The 22,562-nt window shown below is 34.0% G+C and overlaps 1 protein-coding gene across 2 annotated transcripts in view; it reads left to right on the forward strand.

Moving 5' to 3' along the window:
* Positions 1-22,562, forward strand: part of LGR5 (leucine rich repeat containing G protein-coupled receptor 5) — a 64,208-nt gene that overhangs the window by 21,994 nt on the left and 19,652 nt on the right. For both annotated transcript variants that reach the window (XM_007422939.4, XM_088141818.1), the window contains exons 2-7: positions 1,062-1,133; positions 6,436-6,507; positions 8,978-9,049; positions 18,059-18,274; positions 20,738-20,809; positions 21,545-21,613. In XM_007422939.4, coding sequence (XP_007423001.1) covers positions 1,062-1,133; positions 6,436-6,507; positions 8,978-9,049; positions 18,059-18,274; positions 20,738-20,809; positions 21,545-21,613 — 573 coding nt within the window. The remainder of the gene's footprint in view (positions 1-1,061; positions 1,134-6,435; positions 6,508-8,977; positions 9,050-18,058; positions 18,275-20,737; positions 20,810-21,544; positions 21,614-22,562) is intronic.

A 22,562-nucleotide genomic window follows, 5' to 3' on the forward strand; every position in this document is an offset into this window, starting at 1 on the left:
GTAGTGGTGGTGATGGAGAAATTAAAATAGGGGGTGCAGAAACAACCCTTCCTGAAGATATTATTTATTTTTACTGGTACAGTTAACATTTATCAAGGAGAGAGAAGGGGAAATAAAATGGTGGATTGATTGGGCCTTTTGGTGGGCTTGGGCCCTGGGTGAATGCCTGTGGGTTTCAATACTTAATTTTGATTGTATGTCTGTGCAAGTATGTAGATATATATGTATATGCATGTGTACATGTATATACACATATACATACACACACACCATACACATGCAAATACACTAATAGTATTTTATTTTGCATTCCATTACTTAATTGGACTGATCAGGCAAAAAACATTAGAAGAGGTCTTGAATGAAAGGCATGAGACCTTTTATTATGCAGCATAGCGTGCCCATGGATTTTGTCCTAAATGGTCAGAGGTGATTTAATCATCAAGTTATATCATTTTCTAAAATAGAGTAGGAAAAACACTAAATTCTTAAGAAACCAATTAAACAGAATATTATATACAACTAAAGCTGAGTGACCTAGAAAAAGCTGTTGGTTTTCTGTGACATGAACTGTGCAGAATCCATCTAGGAAATGTGGTGTATCTGAAATAAGTTTTTACATATTGGAATAGTGAGATAATGCAAAATATGTAGAGTTATATTTAACAGCACAGCTGGCTTAGGTGAAATTCACTTTATCTTTAAAAATGTAGATATAATAAATATTTTAATATGATGCAAAATTTGTCTTCCATTTTAATCAATCTAGGATATCTTACCCTCCAAAAATTAACTATGATAGCATTTTAATTTCCTTTCTTTTTGTCTTCTTTTTCCCCTGCTATATTAGGCCAATAATAGCAAAATATTAATATTATTATAATTATTTATAATATTTGAAACAATTTGAAAAAGAATGCTCTAGCATGTCATATTTTACATATAAAATCAGCCCTGGGACAAGAAATATTTATATTTGTTGTTAACATATTCCTTAAGATGTATAATTTATCAGCTTAATATTGCAGTTATATTGCAGTCTTTTTTTTCTTCCTTTACAGTGACCTCAGTATGAATAATATCTCTAAACTGCCCTTGAACTCTCTGCATAAACTCCGCTTCCTGGAAGAGCTGTATGTATCAATGTATTCTTGACTGGCATAGCTGAAAACTAGATATATTTCTGGGAGTTTCTCTCCTACTTACTTTGACCATCAGTTAACATAAAAAGCTGTGAGTTTTGGCGCATACAGGAACATTTAGTTGAAATGCACTTACTAGCCCTACGCACCCTCAAAATGTTACCATGAGGCTGCAACCTTTTTAAGCAAAGACAGAGCTCTGCAAATTAATTTTGTTAACAGTTGTTTAAAAAACTGGATTGCTATTTGGATATAGTTAAGCAGCAGGATATTAGAAGTTTGAATACTGGCTCATGTTTATTAAAATAGCAAGTAAAGTTATAATCAAAACCAAAACCCACTGACTGTGTCAAGGACGCACGCATTCATATTTCAGACTACTAAGTCGTCTTGTAATCACTTTTAATTACTGTTTCCTTACTCTTTAGCTTTTAGCATCCCTCAAGGCTAACTGTGCATCAGAGGACCCTGTGTAGCTTAGGTTTCTCATTCAGTGATTTGCTTTAAAAGAAAAAAAAAATGCTGCAAAACCTAGTTAATCAAACACAGGATCCCAAGTGGAATGTTGGAAAGCACTCAACAGACATAAAACTTGGTTACAGTAACCAAATATAAAATTAGGAATGTGCAAATGCTTTCAAATCCTCACCCTTCACAACTGTAACTCAAGTGAAACATCACAGGTATTCTGGATAAATTTAATAACCACGTTCAGGTAGACAGATCCAAACTTTCCCATCTCTCTTACAGACAAATTGCTCTCTACCCTTGGATACTCTCCAATTACTTCTATAAGATTCTGTATGCCCCACATAGAAGGGTCTTTTCCCTAGCCCATATAGATGCTCTCCCTACTAGGGTGACAGCTGGTCAATATGCCAAACTTCCATATGAAGATCAAATATGTATTTGCTCAAACATACAGTAGAAGTTGAAAAGCACACATCATTTTAAAATGCCCACTGTACTCTCATTGGTGATCAGAACTAATACACCTGCTCTTGAATCTGATAAACACCACTCATGATGAGGAGATTGAGGTATTCTTACTAAACAATCAATACCCAGGTGTTTTGAAGGCAGTAGCAAAAATTTTATTTATAGCCTTAGCTAATAGAAACTATTTGGTGCCTTCAATTAATTGTTTATTTTATAAGGTTTCTTCCTTTATGCTGTATATGTACCTATTGTTACACATGCATGTATTAAGGGTGTACTGCATTTTAAATTTTGTGATTTGGTCTTGGACTGTAAATAAACATAAAAATATAAATATAAATAACCAAAGTGTTTGGACTTGAGTTCATATCTCTTCACAATACTATAGTCTATGATCCCTAATTACTGATGAGTCACAAAAAACCATCTATAATTTTAAAAATATGATTTTGTTTACAGGAAAGAAATGGATCATCTTCTTGTTTCCCCTTTAAAATGCCAGAATTAAATTTATTTTCTTAGGAGTACTGTGCAATTACTTTCCCTCTTTTTGAGGTGTTTTGTTTTGAATTTTCCTCCAGTTGGAGACTTGAATAGTTGGTATTAGACTGGCACCCAATCCCATTATAATATACTTTTTATCTTTAAAAGAAGTCAAAACCTTCACTGTCTTCTATGAACATTTAGGAACATTCTTGTGTGAATCCTGGCCATTTACTGCAACATTTATGATCTGAACCCAGTATATTCTACTATTCGGCAGAGCCTCACCAGTCATTCTCCTACAACTGCATATGAATACCACGTGCTGTAGAACTTGCAGGCACTTGATTGTTTCTACAATTCTGAAGGAGAAAGCCAGCAATGTTGTTGGAGCTAGTTATGGCACTGTTGAGAGAAACGTATCTGATTTCTTTTCTAAGGCTGAAAAATCACCATCTCAAACAAAAGCAGAATGGGCAAAGCTCCAAGCAGTTTTTCCGTGTACTGCTATTACTCAATAACTTTACAACAGGTGCCATTAGTAGAACAATACAGAGAAAAATTCACTTGAGGAGAGATTTGTTCTTTCTTCCCTCCCCTTTCCCAAAAGAATTATTTGGGACTTGGTTTCAGATAACAACCATTGTGCAGAATAAATGACAAAGCTTCCTTAAATTTAGTTGATGTAACTAAGTTTCATGCCATTTAAAAAAAGAGTCTGATGTAGAACTTGTCTGCTTTATATTTTCTGTGACCATCAGTGAGAAACAACTATAAGGTTAAACAACATTCAGCAGTGAAGTACTAGATTCAGTAAAAGAAGCAATTACAATCTCCAAATTTAAAAAAAACACTGATTTATAAAAACTGAAAATCAAAGAAAAAAATATTACTTCCTTTGACTTAATTGTGGTTTCATAAACTGCCACTGTTTTAAAATGGAAGAAATGTATCACTGTGGAAAGAAGGGAGGTTGGTTCCCGCTGGCTTGCCACCATCACTATATTGCATTTAAAAGTATTTGAATCTGTAATGCTACCATACTGATAATGTTGTAATTGCAAGTGCTTTCCCATATCTATAACCATGATTTTCTACTGCTTGGCTGGACTGTGGAAGAGGGGAGAAGGTCCTAAACCATGCGGACAGACTCCAGGGATTCAATATGAAAATACATCTGGGATTGATCCAGGCTGTTCTAACGTTTTGCAGATCTTTGCAAGTTCTCTTTAGTGCACAGTAGCCCAGGCTAAAAGAGTTGTGTCTGCTTCTCCCTTTTTTCTGACAAAGATTAGTGGGTATGAAAAGCTCCAGGCTACTTGAAGTTTTCTGAGTGACTGCTTTAAAATGAATGGCTTGCTTGATCCCAGTAGCCTGGACAGGTAAGAATTCCCATCAATAGAAGAATGGATTGCCACAAACTCCAGCAATGCAAGAGAAAAAGAAAGGCAAGCTTTGTTCTGATGCAGTGCAGAACCAGGAGAGAAAAAAGAAGCTCAACTTTTAAAATTAGTTAATGTCATTTGAGCAAAAAGGTGCTAGGTCAGTTTTGAGCTTGGGAGGAGGGACCATGAATTAAAAGCAATTATTCTCAATTCTACATGATTAAATTAATATGCAGCAAATTTAGAAAAAGATAATGTGAATATTCATTTATATCATGCACAATAAATGGAATTCTTTGCCAGGTTGAAAGATGATAAACCATAAAACTAAATTTTAAAAAGAACGATAACAATATCCAGTGATATTCTCTTTATTGAACATCTAGAATGGACTTTGATATTAAACTTGTAGAGCTGGTCACAATGAAAACTGATTTCTGGATATCAGTGATATGAGTCTATTCTTATATATAAACATGGTTTTAATGCAGATGGCAGCTTTTGATGTTGCATTCTCAATATATGTTTCTTCCTGTAGTAGTGAATTATTTTCTCATCCTGTTTTGCAAAGGATGCATATAGTACAGAATACTGAGTTATATTTTAAAATGCAGTCATGTTTATTTATCAGACATGTCTGTCCCAAGCAGGCAAACAGCCAACAGCACATTGTAAATATAAGTCAGACTTGACAATGCAAGCAAGAGCACTATGACATTGTTTAAAACGTGAAACGTTAATGAAATTTTGTTCAAGAGATTGCAACAGTCATCCTGAACACTTACTATGTAATGAATAACAAGGAATTCAATGAGTAAATAGGACTATATTTTAAATAATCCATTCAAGGATGCACATAGAATGAAGAAATGAAGCACAGAAGTTCAACATAATATATAGCCTTATTTAGAAACTGGTTGAACTTCAGTCCTTTATTCATTTCACTCATTGTTATATTTGGAATCTTATAAATTTAAAACAGAATAGAATAAAATAAGAAAGCTATCAAGGTGATTAATACTGGGTGATTTGGGGCAGGTATTCTCTTTCAGCCCATCCTGTCTCACAGAGTTGTTGGGATCAAATGAAGGAAGATCTCCATGTAAGCTGTCTTGAGCTCTTGGAGCAAAAAAACTAGATATAAATCTAATGAAGAAAAGTTATATGTGTATAATACATTTGCTGAATAATCAATAGAGCAATTTAAAGATTTAGTTCAGGATTTGGCTTTGCATGATTCCATTTTTTAAAGAATTGTTTATGGCTTTTCATGTTGTGAGAGCACAGCCAATTGTAACTTAATCAACAAAACATGTTTTAAACTAATTATAGCATAACGGAACTTGTGAGACCAATCAAAATGCTTTTTAACTTGAACAAAGGTCATTCCATTAAGTTTCTGATAATAGATATTTGAAAGTTATGTGAACAATACATATTTAAGAGCTGTCAGTATATTAAATTAACTAATAAATGCTAGAATCCCACCCCGCCTGACAAGGTGGCCTTTAAGCCAATACATCTCAAAATTCTTCAGGCTAGGGATTCTTGTCATTATTCCTAGAGCACCTAGAGCAGCCTACTGATTGTGAAATCATACTCAGCCTATCATGTGCTAGGAGTTCAAGTTTATTCCAAGAAATTCGGGAACTTTCTGGCTTAAATTCTAATACATCCAAAATGTTGCTGCTGATGTTTAAGATTTTTATGGGTGCACAAAGCTCTAAAGAGTAAAGATGAAGAGTAAGATGGCTTTCCTTTTGACACAGATAAGCCCATGAGTTAACCCAATTAATGTTACTTCAACCATAGGAGTAGGCATTTGAAGACAACAGGGCAGGCCAAAAGGGCAGGTTGCAAACCAGACACGGTTGTATTTTCCACCAAAGGAAACAGCTAGGGAATTAAGAAGGAACAGCTGTAAGCTGAATGGCAATCCAAATCCAAAGCAGTTTTGTTTACATGAAAAAGACAACCCAAGAGCTGATTGTGAGGTTTTAAAATCAGATTATTTTTAATGTTGTCCCTTTCTGCCTGTTAGATAGGAGGTGTTTATATATGGATTGGGGCTCATTTGCTTAAGTAAATTCAAAGCTGATGAAGTTTCTACTTCAGAAAAAATGTTTCCTCTGACTATGTTTGTGTCTTGTGGGACAACTATAAAGTTATCATAATGATATACAACTAGTAAACCATCCACAGCCTACAATGTTGCATTATTTGCTACTGAAGCAGAACAGATTGAACAATTACACATGTAACATAAACTAGATTTATTGAGGCAAACTACAGTTGCCCAGCTGCTTGTAAATGGACTGTATAGTTACAGGATGTTTTGCACAGAACATTAATTATGACAAAACAGAGTTCTTAAACAACTACTTCTGGCTCTGGTGGTTCCAACACTGCTGTCTTGTACATTTTAACATCCAAATTAATTCCACATGAGATGAAATCTGTTTATCTTTTATCTTTTAACCCTGCAGACGTCTGGCAGGAAATGGCTTGACACATATCCCCAGAGGAGCATTTGCTGGACTCCTTAGACTTAAAATATTGTAAGTAAATTATAGTATTGTTTTATACATTTTAGGCTATGTATTAAAATCTTCCAGGAATTTATGCTAATTAAAGCAACACTGTATTTAAAGCTAAATTATTTATTTTGATACAGTTCTGTATTGTAAAAGATGTCTTCACTGTTTTAAAGAATTTCCCAAAACCAATTTATGCATGAAGTTAGCACCTCTGTACAATGTCAGAAGAAATGTGTTTATGTGTTTGTTTCTTTAACTTCTAACAAAAGACAGGACAATTCCATTGATGAAAATATTAGATAATTTTTATTTCTAGTTTTATTTTTGCTGGGGAAAATAGAAAATGAACACATTAATTACTATAAACATAGAATATTGTTGATTTACAGATTATATCTTTTTTTCCCTTATACATACAATCAATCTAGAATGAATGAATGAATGAATATATTGCTTAAAATTATAGAATATTCTCTCACTTTCCTAGAATTTTTATGATTTACTTTATATGTGAACTTAGCCATACATAGGAGACAAAAAAGCATGCAAAACTTACAATTACAAACATCTTGTTTTTTTAAGCTTCATAAACTGAAGGTGATCCCATAAATTATATCAGGTAATGAATTTGATGTCTTGATAAATGCTGTATCAAATGCAGCATTCAAGTGTATCTCACACAAATCTATCACAGCAGATCTTTGAAGGGACCAATATTGAACTTTCTGGTTAGATAACAATAAGGATGCAACTGAGGCTGCAAAGCTTAGTGACATTCACTGCCAGACAGTGTATTTAGTGACATTCACTGCCAGACAGTAGGCACATTAACTTGTCTGGATGGCCTCATTTCTAGATTTCTATTATTTGTGCTATAAGTGTCCAAGCCTGTTTTATAGCCTGGAACTTACAAACAAACAAATAGGCAGAAGTCTATGCACCACAGTGCCAGATAGGGCACATGTGTTATTTATATTAATGCACCATTCTTTTCCCCCATTCCTTAAGTTAAAATGAGTCCTGACAGGACCATTAACTTATGGTCATCTCCATAGAACATTCAAGAACCCATCAGTTTTCATAAATCTCTGGGACCAAACTGACCAGCAGGATGAGATAGTTACCATCAGACCCAAGTTCACTAGATAGTGTTCTGACTATAACTGTGAAGTAACTGTAACTCCCATATCTTAGACATCTTCCCCGAATCCCAAGGCAAAAATCTAAATTGAGAGCGTACCCGTCCCATGCAAGGGCAGTTTGAGACAAATTCCTAGCTGTCATAGAAATCTTGGGCTGGCCTATTAGCCCAATGTCAGCATGAATATTTGTAAGTTCCTCAGAGCCAAGCTCATGGAATATCTAAACCACAGTTAAGGCCAGCCCATAGGTACTAATCAGCTTAGCTTTTCAAGATCAGCCAAGTTAAACTAGGTACTATTGCCTAGCTGGGCAAAATGCCATTGTAGCTTGCCTCAATAGTTTTCTAGTCAGCAAGATATTTGTATTGATCACTTCCTGTGACAATCAACCCTCTAGCCTAGGTCAATGCTACACTGAGAAACCAGATGAGCAAAACTGGGTCAAATATGCAGCTAATCAACCCAGGTCTCAGTAATATATATCAAGTTAGGTTCCTCAGCAAATACAGTCTTCTTGTATACCCAGAGGAGCTAGTGGAAGGGTACCTAATTTAATCCTTTTACAGCCTTGCAGGGTAGATTAAGTTGAGGGATAAAGCAGATGCAATGTTTTCAAGCAATTTCATGACAGTGGAAATTTAAATCCAGGTTTCCAATGTTCTAACTCGTGAACAAAGTTTACAAAACATTGGCTCTCATGTGATATCAATGAAACAGGGTTATTATACCAGTGGAAAGACTCGACATTACCCACAATGAAAGAATGGAGGGCGAATAGTTAGCCAAGATGGCAAAATTGACAACTTTGCTTAGAGAAAAAGATAGTGACTAACTTTAATGCCAGTTGTAAGCCACTTTTGGACTTTTTGCAGGAGACAGAAAAAATGAAATTATGATATATGGATTTTATGATTAATGTAATAGGTTATACAAAATATGTATGTTAAGATGTAGTTTTAGAGTAAGAGGTCACTATATGATTTATCTATATCTGCTGTATAAGAAGTCAGAAGTCATTCTTTTTGTATTTTTTTCCTTTTTTCCCTTTTTACTTTCTATCGCTTTATATTCTTTCTTTCTAACTCTCTTGTTCTCTACTTTTCTCCTTGATTATTAGTTCTTGTTTGCTTTTATCTTTATGCTTTTTATAACTTAATAAAGTTTTTATTAAAAAAAATAATCAGGGTTATTATAGGTTTTGGATAGCAGTAATTAGCAAGTGATTCATTCTGTGGGAAGATTAATGTAATCTGTGTCTGCCTTCTAGGTAGGTAGTTCTGATTAGCATAAGACAGCAAAATTAACTTTTTGTTGTTGTTGTTGTTCACCTATTTTATATACTAATATAGAATGCTTCAGAACAATCTGCTAAGACAAGTTCCTTCTGAAGCACTTCAGAACCTACGGTCTCTCCAGTCCCTGTAAGTATATACATATTTCTTATAGCAGCTTGTATTTTTTAGAGTTCATCCAGAAGTATGGCGTTATTCAAGCTATCTTCAAAGCTGGACCCTCCATTTGTGCCTACTATAATTTCTAGAAATCTCAGTAATAGCAATATTACTTATTACAATATTACAGAACCATGCAGATGTTGACAATAACTATAATTTCTAGAATTCTCAGTAATAGCAATACTGGATAAGGAATTCTAAGAGTTGTACCATGCATTTGAAGAGTGCATAGAAATGTTTGTGATGCCCCACCTTCTTCCTGGCATTTTGTTTAATTTTGTTTTTGTTTCTTCTCATTACAACAAAAAGGAAGGTCCGTTTAATCCTGCAATAGAGTTATCACTATCAGGACTATGCTGCTTCATTTCACAGAACCACGCAGATGTTGACAAATAGTGCTATTAATATTAGAGGGGATGCATTGAACTGATATGGATTGTTGTAATTTTATACCAATTTTGCTAAAAAGTTTGCTAAAAGCTATGGTTGCAAATAAATGTATATAGACAGAATCCCCTTGTCTCCAATCACTTTGTTCAGCTGCTGCACTTCATAAACGTGACTTCTGTGTTCCAATGCAATACCTAGAAAGGAAAGACTATTTTACTGGGCCTTATCAAAGGGGTGCTTCATCAAAGTAACACTTTGGGACTTTGCCCAGGCTAAATAAATATCAGCTGAGTCTTGGAAAGATTAGGGGGTGGGACAGTGTTTAGGCTAATTGTTTAGACACCAGTCACAGAATCCAGTTATACGTACCTCTTCTTTGATTTCCCTAATTTCTGCCACAAGGAAGGCTGGGTGGGATAGAAAGTTGGAGACATTATTGGATTTCATCTCTGAGAACTAAGTCTAAAGATTGCAACTTTAGACTCAAGAAGTTGTAAAAATATAACTTTGGAGTTGGACAGCTAATAATTCAAATAAATAAATAAAATTTCATCTGAAGTTGTAAAAATATAAATTTCATCTGAATTATGAGGGGGATATTTTCCCCCCAGAACTATAATGCTTATTACTTAAATAATGTTATAAATAAATAAACAAACAAACAAGAAATTATTTTCCTGAGCATTTTGATCTGTTTCAGATAGAACTTTTCTGGATATGGTAAATTCTTTCATTTAAATGTAGTGACCATTACTAACTGTGAAGATAAAAAATAATTAAGCATACATCATGACATCACTGTGCAAGCAAGCCCCACCTTTTTGTACATGCATCATGACATCAGATGCAAGTACTGTATGTAAGTCATGGGATTTGCACTGTAATATCGCCACATGTTTTGTCACTTGGCCCCTTGTGCCCTCTGAAGATACATATACATTTACATATACATTTACTATTTTAAGCCATAAAACTGAGAATAATAGTGTTATTTATGTTTTAGTATTTTATTTCTGGATTTAGCAACATATTACTTTTACATGTAAAATAACCTGTAGATGGCTAAAAATCACAGTTATGCTATGCATGTTTATGTATGGTATCAAGCATTTATTCTCCAAGGAATAATTTTTAAAGTAAAATAATACCTGAACCTGGAAAGACTGGGCAAGAAAATACTAAAATAAAAATGGAAATTAATTACATTAATTATGATTTGAAAATTCTGATGATTTATGATAGTAAACTTCAAAGTCTAACATTTGCTTTTAGAGAAAATGGACCTGTAGTAATGATAGCCCATATAAAAAATGGGTCCTTTATTGAGGCAGAGATACTTAAAGCTACAGTTCCATTTGTAAATAAACTATTTCACTGTCTTTTATTCTTTGTTCTAGATATCTTTCCACAAGGTAGGGAAGGGAAGTAAGTCAAAAAGAAAACAGAGGAACTGGGGACCTACTAAAGCACTGGGTGTTTGGTAACAGAATTAAAATAAAAAGAGAATAAGAGTGGACAGCAGGAACTTTGAACAGCTGTGGAACAGGCAGCTGATAGAGTGATACGGTCATGTGCAGAATAGCTACTATCCATTTGAAAGAAGATAGTGGGCAAATGTGACCTCTTCAACAGAAAGAATTAGAACAATTTATTTTGTTTCAGATGAGTCTGAAAAAGGTCAGTTGAGATTCAATTTCTTGTTTTGTATAGCCTAGCAATTTTCCTTCCATAGGCTGGTTCTAGTCTTGGTTTTCTGTTTACAGTGCAATTCAAACTTTTTTTTCCCTTTTTTCTTTTCAACTTTGAAACTATGGGAAAAAAAGCAACTGTATATAGAAGTAATTAGATGCAGTTTACAAAATAAAGCATTTCTTCAAGGAATAACAAGCTTCATAATTAGTATGAATTTGGTCTGAATATTGTTGACCGCTTTATCTAATTTAGCTCGTGCTGTATTTACTGATGTCTAGCTAATCTTACTGCTATTCTACAGATTGCATGCTATTTTTCTTTTTAGTGTAAATAAAACTATTTTTTCTTGAAACCATTTACTTCCAAATTCATTTGCTGTACAGCATGAAACAAGTTGTTTTTACACCCTGCATTTTCCATTGTGGAAAATCATCACATAACACATCCTAACAGGACTGTTGGCAGTAGCTGCATAGATCCTACATCTAGTAAAAGTAAGAGCAGTCTGCATGTAAAAGCCACACTGCTTGATGCTCTCTCAGAGAATTTTGCTTAATTTGGTATGCAATGGCTGTCACTGTAATTGTTTATTTTCATTCAGTCTGCAAGCCAGTCTACAAAGGATTGTAATCAGTTATCATATGTTTACTAGTCTGTTTATTGTCTTTTAATTAAAATAGAACATGGGTTAAAAAAGCATTCTAAAGCAACAAGCATACTTTCTTTGCTTTTGAGGTAATTTGTATATTTTAAGGGACATAATTTCTGTAATTTCTTCCAACAATAATAAATGTGTGTTCTTGCAAACAGGAAAGTCTTGGGAGAGAGGGGAAGCATGTCAAAAAATCAAGATAGCAATTGTAGCAGCACCTTTTGTGTTGGTGTATGACATTTATGCATGTACAAAAGGAATAGTATTTCTGTCACATTGCCACAACTGCCATTTTGACATTTTTTTACCTTCCTTGAGGATACTGCAGCTTACTTAATTTCATTTCACTTCTTGAGTTATATAAACATGTGATTTATATGTGCATAACTGGATTCAACGAGGAATTCTGATTCTCCTACTTTACCATAAAATATACTAGTATTAATTATTTTCCAGTGTTATTTTTTTGTGCCTTGACTGTACTGCAACAGTAAAATTCTGCATGCATAGCTCTGCTCTATCTTCATCTAAAAACCTTCTTCAAACTGAATTAATACTCTATTTTGGAAATATACCCAAAAAGAACAATAGTTGTTATGGTACTTTTGTATTATGATCACCGCCATAGCATTTAAGGCACACCACCAGATTCCATAGGGATAGCTGTAACTTCAATAGGTTATGGATACATCTTGTCTCTGCATGCACCAAATGTGGGAAACAGTCAAGTTGTTCCTTTTTTCTGTTGCTGCAGCCAAAGCAGAAGAAACTCAGATACATTTAAAAGATAAAGTTCCACCTATAAAATGTAAGAGAGGATACATTTTGCTCATTCATACTTAGTTAAACATATAAAACCTTTGCTCATAAGTGGAAGAAGTATTATTTATCAGACACAGATAACAAAATTGAATGACTGATAGATGCCATTATATATCAATTTAGTAAAAAAAAGTGTTGTTGCTCTTTTATTTCTACAATCTTATCTGATCCCCTAATTTATTTAATGAACAGTCTAAATATATGCTACCTGATGAATTAAGCTTTTGTTAATGACAGCTGATAGAATGAAAAAAATTAGGCATTTGTGCTTATAAAGTAGTCTGATACTCTCTGTTAAATAACATTAACTTGACAATAGCTACAAGATGTGCATTGTTTACAGAGGCCTGTCTGTTTTTTTGTCAGTAGAAATCTCATACTCCTGCTTCTGTTCTGAGTTCGTTCTTGCCATATAAGGCATTGACTTCTTCTACTAACTGATTAAGGTCATATTTCACTACAGTATCTGAAGCTTTGCAACAAACACAGCTATTCTTCTGGACTATTTTCCACATTATTTATGGTGGAACTTTTTAAATAAGTAATAAGGTGCATTCATGTGCATGCTGTATTATTTGTCATAGTACAGTTGCACAAGTACTATGGCTATTATAATGCATGAAGGAAAGGAGGGGAGAGAGAGAGAGAGAGGAAGAGAAAGTACTATGAATGTTGTCTATACATTACTTTGGGCAATAAAAGATGGTGGTTAGACCTTAGATATTAGCTAAGAATAACTATGCTTTTGAGGACGTATAACTATCATTATTTTTTCTTATTCACGTTTTTATAGTTTCTCACATCCTATATTTGTATTTCATGGCTGTGGCCCATACAAACATTGCAATACTGTACTATAATAAATTTAGGTAGGTAAATAGGTAATTTAATCCTAAATATAACATTCAGTTTTTGTATTCTCATAACTTTTCAAGTATGTATTTTACTTAAGCTATAGAACATATAGTCAAAGCATGCACACTATATTATTAAAAATTATGCTGGATTATATTCCTTAAATTTCATGACTTTTGCATGAATGATCTGGGTGTTTTAAGTGAATAATTTTATGTAATATTCCCTTTTTATGCTATCTATAGTACAAAATAAAATATTTTTGTATTCTTAAATTGCTTGTCTTTGGAGCCTAACAACAGCTTTTAAACTTTCCACATGTTAGCCATGTATTATAAATTGCATATAATGTATTGTTTATGAGCTAATGGATTTAGTTTTGAAAGTGCCAAAACTTTGATCAACTCAGCTAAAACAACTGAATGAAAACTTAAGGTTCCGTTGCATGCATTAGAGATTGGTATGCATTATTTACATTATGACAGGAAGCACATTCACTAATTAAATGTTTTACTATCTGCAAAGAGAACAATGGCTCTTAAGAATAAAAGAAAAGATTAGATAGTGGAGAAACATTTGTGGCAGTAGATTTTAAGAGTACTTTATAAACTTTTTAACTGAGTTATATATTCTGTAATATATCCTATTGTAACAGCTTGGTATTTTGAAAATTAACTTTACTGGATTTGAATAAAAATATTAACTTTATTGTATTTATATTGATATTTATTGTATGTTTGTCATAAACCTGGATATCTAAATTTAAAACATAAAAATTTGTAAAAATGAATTTAAAACATTTGTACACAGTTCTAAACATTTGTCCCAACAATTTTTTAGATTTGTATACAAACATTTAAAATCTATAAATATGTTCATGTCATATGTGAGGAATTGTGAACTAAGGTCCTAATTCAGATAATATTGGCTAATCTAGGAGAGTGAGCACATTTGCATACAGTGGGACTTTTACTTTTGAGTAAATGTTCTTATAACAAGAGGCAGTTTGATGTAGCAGTTAAGGCATCAGTCTAGAAACTGGGAGACAGTGAGTTCTTGTCCTGCTTTAGGCACAAAGCCAGCTGGGTGACCTTGGGCCAGTCATACTCTCTCAGCTCTAGGAAGGAGTCAATGGCAAACCACTTCCAAAATCTTGCCAAGAAAGCTGCAGGGACTTGAAGCCCCCCCCCCCCCCATCCTTAAGCTTGCTCTACAAATACTACTGAAAGCATGGGCTTGGTCATGGTTGTTATTGAGGGATTCTAGTTGCATCCCCATTACTGTAGAGTATCTTGATGAGAGCTTGTTTTCCTGAATCTTCCATGAATTAATTGTCCAAAGTTAATCAGAAGTAGCATTAAAGCCTTCCTGTTATTGGGTAGTATAAAAATACAATAAATAAACCATAAATAAACAAATTCTGGTACAGCTAGAAGGCACTCATCTCAAAAACAGTTACTTTCAGTGTTTGGCTTTAAGCCTCAAGGCACATTGCATCACCTCCAATGCCAGAAGCAAAACACCAAGCCAAAATACCTCTGCTTTGCACAGGCTAGTTGCTTGCCCAGACCATTCTCTAGATCAGAGGTAGAGTGCTCCTGCAATTAAACTAGGAATTAGTGCTTGAAAGGCAGAAATATGTGGGTCCCTATGTAACATGTTCTCTATCATTCTACTTTGTAGAGGAAAGCCATCTGCTTGAAGGGCTATGTATCATACTGAGGAGATAGTGTCAGCTGTCAACCCACAATGTAATTCTGGACAGCATCTCAGAGTGATGCTTACAGGTTAGTTAACTGGATGGCCAGTAAGAAAGTGTAGAAAGTAAGGAAGATGACAGAAATATTCAAGAATCATTACCTAGGTAAAGGGCGCTGAAACACTTTATAAACACCAAGAAACAAGATAATATTTGGAATCAACTCAGGCAGATGCCTCCCTGATTCATTGGAGTATAATAAGAGGGAGGGGAAGATACAGCATAATCAGTCTTGCAAGATTCTGTCATTATAGCTAATATCAATAAAAGTAGTCCTGGTCTTCCTGTGGGGTTGATTTCCTGGTGTGGTCTACCTATTGGGGTTGACAGAAAGTCAGTGACAGTACTACAACCACCAAAGAAAAGGTATCAGTGAAAGAGGGCAATTGTATAGGAAGCAACAGATCCTCTTCCCATCTTAGGTAGCCATAGCTTTAGCTGATAGAACTTGGGCTGTTTTTGGAGTCAGAACACTATGGCTTGTTCAACAAACCATTTTAAAACAATTAAATAATTAAATAGTAGAAATTATAAAATACCTTGAAGATGCTAACCACAAATTGCTTTGCTGCTTACCACAGCCATTGCTCACCAAAGGAGCTCACCCAGGGGCACCATGTCTGGAAAAGCCCTTAATCTAGAGATGCACTGGGACAAATTCCCTCAAGATGCAGGCATTCCCTAATTTATTATCTAATTTAAGAACATAAAATTTACTTTTCATAATTCAATCCACCTTGTTATAGATTATGCCATTACTTTTTCCCCAAATATATTGTGTGGACTGATGTCCACACACTGTATAAACAGCAACCTTGAAGTTATAGAAGTAAGAGTGGCAAGATCTAGGTCATATGCAAGGCAGTTGTTAATCTTGCTGGAGGAAGAAAAACATGTGAACTGATTAAAGAGGAAAACAAAACAAAACCAAAAAAAGCTTTAATCAGTGTAACTGTCAAGCTAGTGCAACTCTAAAGTCCTTGGTTTAGACAGAAACATCACACAGACAAGAAATTTATTTCTGGCTAAACACAAAGAACCCTACATTTTCTTTTTAAGTATATTTGAAAGCACAGCACAAAATATGTTCCTTTATTGAAAAGAAAGGCTCAGGGTGGATATTTTTAAACATTTCCAGCTTTGCCAATTTGTTGACAAAATGTGAACTATTATGGAGTTGTGTCCCTGTGGCTTGTCATGTCAGTTATTATATTGAAAAATTACTTATAAAAGGGCTTTGACACTGAACTTTATAAATTTGTTCCAACTGACCTTGCCTCAGTTGTTTGCCATTCTAGCACACTGTTATTTGCCTTGTGCCACAGTAGAAAATACTGCGGCAAAAAACCTGACATATTATGTGCTCACAAATAAAGAATCAGCTTTAAATGAAGAAATCAACATGCTTGTCTCAAAGCCCATATTCTTTCAAGCATATAAGGTTTGCTTTCTGCAGGATTATTTATACTGTAGTCTGTTTGCATGTATTTGTTTTCTCTTAATTCAGTGAAAATGAACATTTAGACATATTAGTAAATTATCCTTCTTTTCTTTGCATTGTTTAAGCTTACAAATTAATCTGCAGTTTCCAGAATTATTATATCTAAACTAATATTGTGGCTATATTGTCAATCGATTACTGTCCCCAAAACATAGCCACCCTCCTTCTACTGCTGCTTTTCTTTCCTTTTCTTTTTTTAAAATTTTAATTTGAGGGAAAGTTATGTGATGTTCAGTTTTGGATTTTTAATTGGTCCAATTTTAGCTTGCCCCCCTCCACCATTTCTAAACTAGAGTGATTATCACTAACAATAATAGCATAACAAATATTGTTCATAATGCATGTATTCATAAAATGGGTTTTTGGTCGAGCATCACTTTTGCTTTTCATGGATTTGTCTGATTCATTATATTCACTTGATCTGGTTGAATGGGCTATAATACCAACACAGGGCTGGAATGCTGATCATGTCTTTATTCTGTACAATAGTGCATGAGTATTTCCTAGCAGAAGATTGCTAAAATTTGGATGCCAAAGCAGTGGGACTTGAGCATATCTGCCAAATCCTAGGTTTTCATACTACTAAAGAATCTGTGCCATCTGCTTCTTACAGTATTGAGAAGTTACAGCTTCTCTGATGGCTGTCTTGTGCAAAAGACTGCATACACTCAATCCTTTTGTGGTTTGTGCTATACATTTGCTTTGTGAAAATATACCTGCACCAAGGTATTGAGGAGAGATAAAAGTACATCATGTAGAATTCTGAAGCAACTTGATATTGTTTAACTCCTACTGACTTAGCATAATTCATATCCTCAGTGATGGTATCATGTTGGATGATGTATTAGTATGCAAACATTGATTATGGTAACATACAATATAAAAAAGCCATGCTATCCATAGTCAGCTGGGTTCATGCACCATATTAAACCAAAATGTGTTTGGGGTCTATCATGTCATATGAAGCCAGCCTTTGTGGTTTGGTTTATGGATTAGAATATTATGTGAACCCAGCAAGTTATGGTTTATCTAATAAATCATGGTTAAACAAACCCTGACTTAATACCATGTATATACCAGATCTATAAATACAGTGAGAATGACCACAGAATTGGAAATAAGTTACAGGAACGGAAATGGTAATTAGGATATGTAACTAAGAATCACATACATTAGAAGATAATAGCAGTAGAACTGAATTTAATTAGGTTTTTTTTTAAATTGCAGAAAATACTACTTTTGTTTCTAAGTCCATTTATTAATGAACACTTTTTAATGAAATTTTATGTTTATGTTTTATCTTAGACGTCTGGATGCTAACCATATTAGCTTCATACCTCCCAACTGTTTCAGTGGCTTGGTGTCATTGAGATACCTGTGGCTAGATGACAACTCTCTGACTGAAATTCCAGTACAAGCTTTCAGGAGTTTGCCAGCGCTGCAGGCAATGACACTCGCATTGAACAAAATCTACTACATTCCAGATTATGCTTTTGGAAATCTCTCCAATTTAGTAGTGCTGTAAGTTTGTATTTGGTTTCAAACATAACATTTAATTAATTTTCAAGAACTTCAGCTGTTGGCTTCATGAAATGATTTGTTTAATATACAAATATACACCTAGTTCTTTTAGTAGAGAAGCAAATATTTAAGTCCAAAACCTGGTTAATGAAGCCCACTAAATGCTAGTATGAGGCAGAAGAGCCTGAGGCTATAAATATTGATGTTTATTTTTGTATATTTGTATATACATTGTATATTTTAATTTAGCCATATATAACTGTTTATAAATAAGCTTTGTTTGCAGTTTAATCCTGAGATTAGCTGCATTAGAAAGTAAATATTTTGGGGTATAGTAGTTTTGTCATTTTGCTGTCTCATTTCAAAAATCATTGTATCAAAAAATGCTATAAATGTGCAGAATGAAAGGATTCCAACCATAAGTCTATTGGGATTGATGTGATCAGGATCAAACTTTCCCAGTCTCTCTCCCCCTATCCCCATTGCACTTAGATTGGGTTGCTGCACTGGTTTGGAGCAGGAATATTAACATTTTTCAGTGGAATGCCCTGTCTGCATGTTAAAAAAAAATTGGGAACAGGATAAAATTTAAAATGAATTAATTAAAATGAAAGTGCATTAAGTATAGTAACCATGATTTCTTCCCAAGTATTTAATGGTTTTTCCCTTCTGTTACATAAACATTTACAGTTTTATGGCAGTTTTGCTTTATTGGCAGAAAGGGGAGATATACATAAATTGTAAAACCAAGTAGAAGCCTAAAATATTGGAGAAACATTCAGTGCTGCATTAACCCTTAAGAATCATGTGTGGTCTTGACTTAAAGGCTTGCATGTTTAAGTTACTTATGGAATCCCTGCACTCCAGTGTTATGCAGTATTTCATTATGCTACATGTGTTGGATTTGGGATACATAGGCAATCAAAATGGCCTATTATAACAGGGACAGGGAGTAGTATGCATGATAGAAGGATATGATTCTGATCTCACAACTCACATTTGCTCAAAAATCTGAAAATAGATTCTTGTAAGTAATAGGATCCCTTGTGTAATGCTTTGCTGTGCACTTTCTCATTTGACATGTGCAGGATATAAGAAATATTTTAAAAGAAGTAAATGAATAAAGAAATACTTGTTATTTAATAACAATATATCCAGATGGTTCAATTTCAAACACTTAGTGATCTCCATAGCCCAGATATTTAGTTATTTGTTCTTCACTCAATTAACAAGAACAACTTGCAAAAAAGTCAATGGCAATGTCTCGGCTCTTTCGCTGTCAACTTTTTATATGATAGGCCAAGATTTTGAAAGCTTCTAACTGGAGGGAAATGTCCTGGTGGTATTTGTTTCACTGGCCTTTTGAATGTTTCAAGGGACCACAACACATTGTACTTTAAAATAATTAATTTGGAGATGGTAGGGAGAACAAATTTCTGTGGAACAACCATCTTGACTTAGGGGGAGGGCTCAGTAGCTCTAATGACCCTGAGAATGGCACTGGTAGAAGCTTCAGCTTCTGGTACATTCATCCTTGCTAGTAAAGTCAAAAAGGTATTAGGAGTGATCTACAGTGGAGATGAGTGCTAATGATGCTTTGCTTGCTTGAGGGAAGCAAACACACATTGGAGAAGATTCTAAAACCAAACCCAAGGAAGGCAACGGCAAGCCCCTTTTGTGTGGTTGCTACTGTACGGATCTGGTTGTAATATTTAGGCAATTATGGGTGCTAAATTATAAGATTCCAAGGTTGAAAAGCACTACTAAGGATGACGATGAAATTTCCATGAGTACATTTGAAGATGATAGCTTTGCCACCTTTACATTACAGATGTAGAGTTGGGTACTAAGAGTACCATGGACTGCAAGAGGAACTAATAAAGATTGTTCTCTTGAAGTGGTGATCAGCAAACAAAAACTCACAGATTTTGGGCATGTGAGATGATGGACTAGAAAATATCATTTTACCTTGGCAAACTTTAAATAAATATAAAAAGAGAAAGACATTAGATAAGGTGCTTAGATAGGATGATAGAGATTACTGGAATGACTTTGAAAGAGCTGCAAGTTTTACTGGAGATAAGTAATGTGAGCATTTGTACGCAGAATGGAAATTGAGCCTGACTCAAGGGTACCTAATTAACTTTGTAAGAAGACTAAAGAGCAAGAAAGCACTTACTCATATGCTGAGGGGTAGATAAGAAAGGAATATGAGCAATTTGAGCTGGGGAAGCCACAAAAATAGAAATTGTTCATTTAAGCACTTTAAAGAGCCAAGTGAAATTGCAAATCAAGAACAATGGGTACAATATATTCTGTACTATTCAAATATTTGTGAAAAAATGACTTCATAAGTCATGGGAGGACAGAAGTAATTTATTTAGGTATAGCCATTAAAATGTTTTTCCTTAGTCTACTGTCTATAAATATTTTTTCCTTTATATTCTGAATGGTCTGCTTCAGGCATCTCCATAACAATAGAATCAACTCCTTGGGAAAGAAATGCTTCCATGGCCTCCATAGCCTAGAGACTTTGTGAGTTGACTTTTTATACTCTTTTTTCAGTGTTTCCATTGACATTCTGCAAATATTTTAAAAAAAGAAAGCCTAAATACACGTTTTAAATGTCTTAAGGCTGCACTCCTATGCACACTTAAATAGAAGCTAGCCCTCCTTATTTTAATAGAAATTTATAGGATTGCACTGTATGTTAACTTTTTATTTTGTAGACGATGGGTACCTGAAAAGGCTAATGGATATCCATGAAGAGAATAATCAATATCTCTCTGTGGGTAATCCTTTCAAATTCTTAAAGTATTAATCTTTGAAAGATTTGGCCCAGATTAGACTACAGTTTTGTTCATATTTGCAAATACAGATTTCACATATGTGGTTTTAAATTGCAAAGTGTAGCAGTGTCTACCATCATGGTGTGAGCTTGCAAAAAACATGTTTCTTTTTTTCTTTTAAAATTAATTTAGTAAACTGACATGAACTGTAAGAATGATAGACCATAACTTATTTTGAAGAACTCTGTCAAGAATATGAATCTAAAGTTGAGGAGGACAGATTAACCAAGTACAATATAACAATAAATAAAACGATTAAGTAATAGCAAATATCTATTATATTTATAAACCTTTGTTGAGTTCTATAAATATAAAAATCTAAAAGTGCAGTGCAAAATAGATAAGCTCTTTCCTTTTAAGTATGAAGATTAGATAGTATGTAATTTATCTAATGTGGGGTGTTGTTGTTTTTTTAATTCAGAGATTTAAATTACAACAATCTGAATGAATTTCCCACTTCTGTCAATGTCCTCAGAAACTTGAAAGAACTGTGAGTACTGAAATTTAGGGCTTCAGCTCCTCAGTTTCCAGTGTTCATTTTGATTCATATAAGTACAGACAGATTTATCATCACAGCTCTACAGCAAAAATCACTGCCTATTTTTCTGCTTCAGAATATTCATTTCATTTCATTTCAGCTTTGGTAGACGTCGTTTTTTTCCAACCTTGTAGTTCTAGTTGTCTGGAAAGCAAATGGAGGGAAAAATTATAAACAAACAGCATATTCTGGCATGTTGTTGAGGTTGTCTGTATTGTGGAGTATTTGCTCAGTGGGCTAGTACAACTCTCAGAATTTTTAATGCAATATCCTTGAAAATATTAAATTAGATTAATATTAAATATTAGGGATATTCAATAAATTATCCTTGAAATACATTACTTAAAATTAATTAAAATAAATTAAACATTTATTTAACAAAGAACATTTCTAGAGAAATTTGCAATATTAACCATGTTTGCTTTATCTCAGTCCATACTGATATCTATCATTTTGTCTCTGGATAATACTAACTAGCTATTATAATTTGTAGTTAGAAATATAAATTATAGTTTACAAACTGAATCTGGTTTCTGATATCTAAAACTGGGATCGCCAAAATGGGTCCACCTACCTCTTCTTCCCAATATTATTCCAATATACCCCAAAGTGTCCTGCTAAAAGCAGGGCTCCTTTGTTCTATGGAGAGGAGAGTTAGAGTAAACACACTATTTCCATTAGACTAGTTGTGTGTGGCTGGCAATGCTTACAAAGCAAAAACACTTGCTTTGCAAGTGCCTGAGGTAGAGGTTGTCCAAATAACATTGTCCAACTTTTTTCTTTCACACAGAATCTGTTAAGGGAAAATGATTAAATGGTTACAACTCCCACATACACACATACATACAGAGAGAGTATTTAATGCAGAGAGAAATGCATGTTTGTGTAGATAGAAAGAGAA

Source organism: Python bivittatus, unplaced genomic scaffold (genome assembly GCF_059951505.1).
Source record: "Python bivittatus isolate LINGU-HERP-01145 unplaced genomic scaffold, Pbiv_v1 ctg000330_np1212, whole genome shotgun sequence".
Taxonomy (NCBI): domain Eukaryota; kingdom Metazoa; phylum Chordata; class Lepidosauria; order Squamata; family Pythonidae; genus Python; species Python bivittatus.